Source organism: Salminus brasiliensis, chromosome 7 (genome assembly GCF_030463535.1).
Source record: "Salminus brasiliensis chromosome 7, fSalBra1.hap2, whole genome shotgun sequence".
In the NCBI taxonomy this organism is placed as follows: Eukaryota; Metazoa; Chordata; class Actinopteri; order Characiformes; family Bryconidae; genus Salminus; species Salminus brasiliensis.
Window position 1 is genome coordinate 20556004 of NC_132884.1, and position 7367 is coordinate 20563370.

Genomic DNA, 7367 nt, shown 5'->3' on the forward strand with positions numbered 1-7367 from the left:
TCAAAATCTCACTCTGAACGACCACTGTCCAGCACAGATGTCCAAAACCACTGTTGATATTATCATTGTCTTCCTTCTTGTTGTTATTATTGTTATTAACGTTGTTGTTTTATAAATGCTCAAATGTGTATCAACATCATTAGAAGGAATTGTGATATCACAATCACCACCATTGTTGATACATCATTGACCTTCTTTTCATTGTAATTGTTGTTAATGCTGTTGTTTCAAATATTTATTATTGACATAATTAGAAGGACTTTTGGCATCACAACCAACACCACTATTGTTAATATTATGATTATTGACTTTTTATTGTTATCAATGTTGTTTTAAAAATGATCAAATGTTTATTATTAACATCATTAAAAGAAATTGTGACCACCATTATTGATATAATTATTATTGCCCCTCTTATTGTTATTGTTATGAATGTTGCTTTAAAATGAGTAAGATATTTATCAACCTTAATAGAAGGAATTGCGACATCACAATCATCCTCACTATTGTTAATGTTATTATTATTCTTCCTTCATATTATGACTGTTCATTATCACTGCAGTGTTTTTCTTGTCCTTGCTGTTGTCACTGTATTTAAGTAACTTCCTAAGTAACGCCTTCTAGAGAGGCCCGCCGCAGAACTGCAGTGTGTGTAAGTGAGGTGGAGTGCTGTAGAGAATGAGCATGGCGAGACGCACGCAGATATTAACTCAGATTCCCTCTCCACATCTCCACCTCCAACCAGCACCCACCGTTTAGGGGTGACATTAATGTAAAAAGGAGACAATGATGCAAATGACCCATGGCATATTCAATTAAAAGTGTCATGTCCCCCCTACTTTTGTTTCATGTGTTTTATATTTTCCGCTAAAGTGTTTGAAAAAGAAAAGCGCCCCATGTCCCCCTCCCCCTCCCCAATTGACTTTTATCACTAAATTAAGCATATAAATGACCTGAAAGCGCTGGCTGTCGCATTAAATTAAATAAAATAAAGAACAATTATCCTCTTTTTTCTCTCTGATCTCCTGCTGAAAGGAGTGCCGGAGAGATAAAGGCAGATTGAATTGGTGTGTGTGAGCTGGTGTCTCTGTCTTTCTCTCTCTCTCTCTCTCTCTCTCTCTCTCTGCCTCTCTCTCTGCTGTGCACCAATAAAAATGTCTAGGAGAAGAGTTCAAAAGAGATTTAGGGCGTCTATAATTTCAAATCATCATTTCCCCTCTATTATTTCTCTCTCCCTGTGCACCATTTGTGTGTGCGCGCGCGTGTGTGTGTGTTTTCTCATCCACATTTGAATAATGCAGCTTGTACTTGAGAAAACACACAGTGCCAGTTCAGCATGGCTTGAGTGATCTCTGCAGATTAATAGCTGTGAAGGAGCTTAATAAATTAATAAGTGAACATCTAATCGCACACACACACATACACACACACCAATACATACTCCATTACGCACTCAACACAACCAGTTGATTGCTCTTCCAACCACATCATTTTCAAGCACCCATTATTTTACGCCCTGCGTCTGACGATTTAGGGCGTTTGACCATTTTATGCGATGCAAATCCCATTTTTTCACTAAATGACGAATCGTGTAGGCATGTTACGAACCCCAAGCGTCTGCATGGTTAAAGTTGACGAGCCCCGAAGGTCCACACAGCCTCAATCCCTCTTCACGCTCTGAAATCTGCAGTCTACCTTCATACCTTCATATCTAATCCATCATAGATTTACATATAGGAGGTTGAATTTGGACAGCTTGGATTGCCTAAATGACATGAAGTATTACATCTCATCTGCAGAATGAAAAAAAAAACACACACACACAGTCTTTCCTGCCCTTCATTTCTGTAAAGTGATCCTTAAAGTAGGCCTCTGTCACTGACAGCATTTCAAAGCTGAATCTGCATGCTTTAGGGGACTGATAGAAAACTTGGGATTTTGTATTCGGTTCACTGAAGTATCACCCTAATTTACAGGGGTAGATAAGAGCGAAGGAGGGCAGAAGAATCTGAGCCTGACACCCCACACACCCCCCTCACCCCCTCCGCCACCACCACCACCACCACCACCACCCCCCCTTCTCTATATTGAATTGCACCTTGGGCAATAGTGCAGAATCGCGAATCTTAACTTCTCCCAGCATATGTTCCTGGCAGATAAGTAAACAATCTGGATGTGAAATGAATTTTTTTTAATTAATACAGTAATGCTATTACACCTCGGTGTGCAAATCCCATTGCTACAGCCCCAGCCACAATAGACAGCAGCACTACATGCGGATTGCAATCCTCTGTTTGCAGCCGGAGCTCGATTGTTCTGCAAGCTTGTTTTGCCTCAGCCTGAATCCCATTCTCCATTCAAACAAGGGCTATAGTTTCAGAAACTCTTTCAGAATACGGGACGCAAAAAGAAAGAAAGAGAGGGGGATAGAGAGAGAGGGAGGGAGAAAAAAATAGACAAGTGCTCGCATTATATGATTATGTGGAATCATGTGCAAGTTATGAAACAGAACAGTTGGTCTGAGCAAGTTGTTGCATGTTTGGCTCTTTCACGTGCTCCGCGTTGGCTGGCAGTGCCGTGATTTTTGCATGTGCTTTAATAGAATAAAACAATGCAAGGAATTACGAGTAGAGGGGGGAAAAAACAAAGACAAAGAAAATAGAAAGAAAATGCGGGGGGTTTTAAACAGCCTCACAGACACATGTGGTACTCCTATATATCACTAATTATTTTAACAGACTAGAAGGATTTAAGCCTGTCTAGCATTAATATATGTATTTACAGCAATGCAATACAATTCTAGGTAAAAATGGGGCCAAATGTAGCATGCATTCATACTCTGATCACGACTCGGTAACACTGCTATTAACAGCTTGTACTTTCACTGCAGGCCTGTTAGAGCTGCACTGCTCTGTTTGTTCTGAGGATCTGTAAGAACAGAGCCGGATCTGTGAACAAGTCAGACATGCGGATTCCCTCAAGGGGACATCCATCCTCTCCCACACTTTCAAACATCAAAAGACCTAATCGGTTCATTTAAGAGTCATAAGAGACACACACACACACACACACACTCACATATACCTGAGTAAGGAAGGATGTTTGAGGAGCCAGTTTACCAAAGCACGCACGGGAGCCAAAACAGTAGAACACTATGATAGTTTTAACCTGCCAAGGAGAACAGATATATATATATACAGATATAAAATGTATATGTTATTATATATATTAAATACAGTGGAGTAATATAATGTATTTTAATAACTATACGTTGTATGCATTCTATATAATATAATATAGTAATAAATGATCATTTATCATAAACTATTTAAGCAAGCCTTAAATTAAAAGCCTTTTTAAAAATGATAACCTAAAACTGTCATCTTTTTAGGCTGGATTTGCACTTTAATTCATGATCAAACGGAATTTCAAAATGTACAAGCAGCCAAACCTGAAATGCATGAGTTTTAACTCTGGAGCCGAAACGGAAGCTGCTGCTGAGGCAGTGTGTAGCTGTTCTCTGCAGCAGTAAGATGTTAGAAGGCCTTGTGCTCTGCATGAGTGGCTCTTGTCTATGAGCTATGAGAGGAGCAGGTGATGGAGAGCAATGGGACAGCACAGGACAGGGCGCTTTATAGCTGCACATCAGGCTCAGAGATCAGCTCATAGCTCTGCAGAACCGCTCTCAAACACAGGGTTACACACCGCATTACTCGCCACTGCTCAGTGTTACAAACTTTGAGCCCTGGTTCACAGCCTGAGATTTGCTATCCTTGTGCCAAAACATGCAATGGTGCGTAATAGCAAGCTGCCCCCTTCTCGGACCCAAATACAACTGCTTTTGTATGTGTGTGTGTGTGTGTGTGTGTGTGTGTGTGTGGAGGGGGGGGGGGGGGGGTGTTAGAGGTGGCTGTATTATAAACTGCAGTTGATGCTTGTTGCCATTAAGGCCCTGTGTATGTTTAGGCCCTGAGTGTTTGACCATCTGATTTGGATCTGAAGTCCCTAAAGAGCCGTGCAGAGGGGAGCACAGATCAGCAGTACTCATCATCACCTCTCCCCTCACGCACTGAACCGTTTAAGCCCATCAATAATGTTCAGAATTATTAACACTAATAACAGTTTGTACATATCTGATTAGAGGCAAGGTGGAATCGTTTACATTATTGAAAGTTAACAGATACTGATTAATGGCAAGGTGGAATTATTTTTTTTTTTTTATCAAAGGCTTGTTAGACGCAATTGTTTAAAAATACATTTCAAAATACGTTTACAATTTGTATAACAATATTTTTATAATAATAATTATACAGTTTATATAAAAACGTAATAATAATAATTATTATTATTATTGTTATACATATTTAAAACGTGTTATTTCATTTATTATAATTTTTTATTTTTATTATTTGTTGTTTATGTTATTATTACTGTGGCTGCACTGTTATAATTAATATTAGTTGTAGTATTACACCTATTGTTGTTATTAATAATAGTATTCTTATTTATATATTAATATTATTTGTATTATTTATTTTCTGTTATTATTATCGACAGTCCGATTGAATGGTCAATTTAGGATGTGATCATTTTAAGAGTGAAATTGGATAAACTAATATCACTTCACTGTTTTATTCTGAATGTTTATTACACATGTACATTATATTAGCAGTATTTGCTGATGTATATCCTCAACACATGTCTCAGTACTGGATTGTGAATCATTTCGTCACCAGAATATTAAGCTTCGTAAAAGTTCAACATAAGAAAGGATATTAGGTATTTTTGAAGACAGATTGTCTTTATTCAAAACGTCTTTGCTCTGCAAATGAACAAAGAATCGAGGTATCCCCCTTCTGATACAGTTTCCTTTTCCATAACATTACATCAGATTATTTAAAAAATCATCATAGTAATAATAATAATAATAATAATAATAAGCACGACATTAACTGCTTCGCTTCAGACTTTCACTTCTTTCTCAAATGAAATGAACGTGGGACAAGCACTGAACCACAAGATCAAATAAAAACAAAAATTAAAATACTGAAAGAAGAGATTTTTTTTCCACGTGGAAGTTTTTTTTAAACAGCCTGTCTAATTTCGTGTATGTGCCTATATAAACAATATAAACCCGTATCTTCATTCAAACTCAGAAAATGTCCTAATTTAGATCCAAATTTCAGAAAATATCAGTACAGCGTACAGAGTTCTGAAGAAGAAACATGGAGAGATATGAAGGCTAAACATTACTTGTGCAAACCCAAATTCGTCTTTTTAAATAACAACAATAATATTAATCATAGTCGAAAACAAACCAAAAAAATATCCTTATTATAATAGCATCAAAATGTACATAATAAATAAAGCTAAAGGCCTCCTTTTATGCGTTTTTTTGTTGTTGTTGTTGTTGTTGTTGTTGTTCGGTAGCCATTAATAAAGGTTAATAACATTTACAAAGTTCTTACAGTCACCTGCTCTCAGCTCTCAACTCCATGCAGAAGGTCCTGGAGCGTCCTGGAGGAAAACGAGAATATAAAGAACGAAAAATAATATATATACACACCAAAAAATGTTCTGAACTCCGAGATTGTTCTCCAGTCCGCTCAGGCCTCCGTCAATGTCTTTGAGCTCGCTTCTCTCTTTGTTAATTATTTATTATTTTTCTTTTAATAATGGAGCAGTTTTATGTACATGCCACTGCATTCAAGTTTTTGGGGAGGTGGGAAAAGTGGTGTTTATCTTTTTGCGTTTTCTTTCCTCTTTATGATTTTTTTTCTTCGTTTTTGGAAGAAATTGCCGTTTTCCCTTCTTGCTGAGAGAAATTGTCTTTTGTCCTCTCCTCCTGCAGTTTATATTTGTTTTCCTTTTTGGAAAAGAACGGTCCTCTTCATTTTTATACGAAAAAAGTCATTTTCCCCTCCGTTTTTAAGAAGAAACTCTCTGTCTCTTTTTTTAATTTTCTATTCAGGATCAGACTGTCCTTTCCCTCTGATTTTATATATATATATGTTTCTGATCTCGTGTATGACCCCCCGCTTTTTCTACATGGCCGTAGCGTGCGCAGAGGGGTACGGGTCGAGCCCGCTCTTGCCCATACCGGGGAACAGGATGTAGGCGACCGGCGGCTGGAGCGCGCCTCCCGCGGACCACGCGCAGTTGCAGGGCACCACGTAGCCCGGGTTGGTCGGAGACGGGTGCGTGTGCGTGGCCGCGTGCGGGCCTGCCGTGTGCTGCGACTGCTGCGTCTGCTGCTGCGTCTGTTGGGCCGCCTGGTGGCTGGCGAACGCGCCGGTGCTCTGGTGGTAGCCGAGCGAGGACGCGTAGGGTAGGGAGCTGAGCGAGCTCAGCGCGTACGGGGTCATGTCGCCGGCTAGCTTGCCCATGCTGCTCGCGCCGAACTGACCCGGGTCGAGGAGGGAGTAGGGCGAGGTGACGGCCGACGGGGGCAGGAAAGCTCGCGCCGCGGCCGCCTTCTCCAACGTGTGGTCGGCGATGCTGGTCGGCACCGGAAGCGCCGCCTTCAGGTGCTCGGCGTCCGCCAGGTAAGGCAGGGGGAAGACGTAGCGCTCCTTCTTCAGCAGGTTTTTGGGCTTGCGCCTCGGCCTGTACTTGTAGTCCGGGTGCTCCTTCATGTGCTGCGCGCGCAGCCGCTTGGCCTCGTCGATGTAGGGCCGTTTCTCGGACTCCGTGAGCAGCTTCCACTCGGCGCCCAGCCGCTTGCTGATCTCCGAGTTGTGCATCTTCGGGTTCTCCTGAGCCATCTTCCTCCTCTGCCCGCGCGACCACACCATGAACGCGTTCATGGGTCTCTTGATGTGATCGACCGGCTTGGACATGGTGATGTCGGCGTCGGCGGCGGCGGCTGCAGCGGTGGCGGCAGGGGAGCGCGGGCTCCCGCCCAAATAACGGTGCAAATAATAATTAGTAATAATTACGGTGAATAGAAAACCTCGCGCGCGAGTGTTCAGCCGTGTTGGCGGGAGATGAAGACTGCGATCATGCCACTTTAAGCGCGCTCAGAGAAGGAGCATGAGTGCCAAGCCAAACATCCAAAATGTTCTTTCAGAAAAATACTTTCAAAAAAGTTGCTTAAAGTTATGCTCTCGTCCTCTTCTTTTGCACTTAAGGTTCAGGCGGAGGGAGAAACAGAAAGAGAGAAAAGGAGAGAAAGTGTGAGAGAGTGACAGAAAGAGACAGAGAGAGAGAGAGAGGGAGAGAGAGGGAGTCCAAAAATCCACTCAGGTGAGGCAACAGCAGCAAAAGAAGCTCCGAAAAAGTGAAACAGCTCCCCTCACTGCACGCGCGCGCGTGTGTGTGTACGAGAGTGAGTGTGTGTGTGTGCGAGGGTGTGTGAGTGGTTGTGT

The 7367-nt window shown here is 41.6% G+C and overlaps 1 protein-coding gene across 1 annotated transcript; it reads right to left on the reverse strand.

Moving 5' to 3' along the window:
• Positions 1-4870: 4870 nt before the first annotated feature.
• On the reverse strand, positions 4871-6862 carry sox14 (SRY-box transcription factor 14). Its single transcript, XM_072682980.1, has one exon. It carries the CDS (start codon positions 6837-6839, stop codon positions 6045-6047), a length of 795 nt encoding a protein of 264 aa, XP_072539081.1. The 5' UTR covers positions 6840-6862; the 3' UTR covers positions 4871-6044.
• Between the last annotated feature and the right edge of the window lie 505 nt (positions 6863-7367).

Coding starts and splice junctions, on each gene's coding strand:
- sox14 (XM_072682980.1), bottom strand. CDS start 6,839: ATGTCCAAGCCGGTCGATCACATCAAGAGACCCATGAACGCGTTCATG.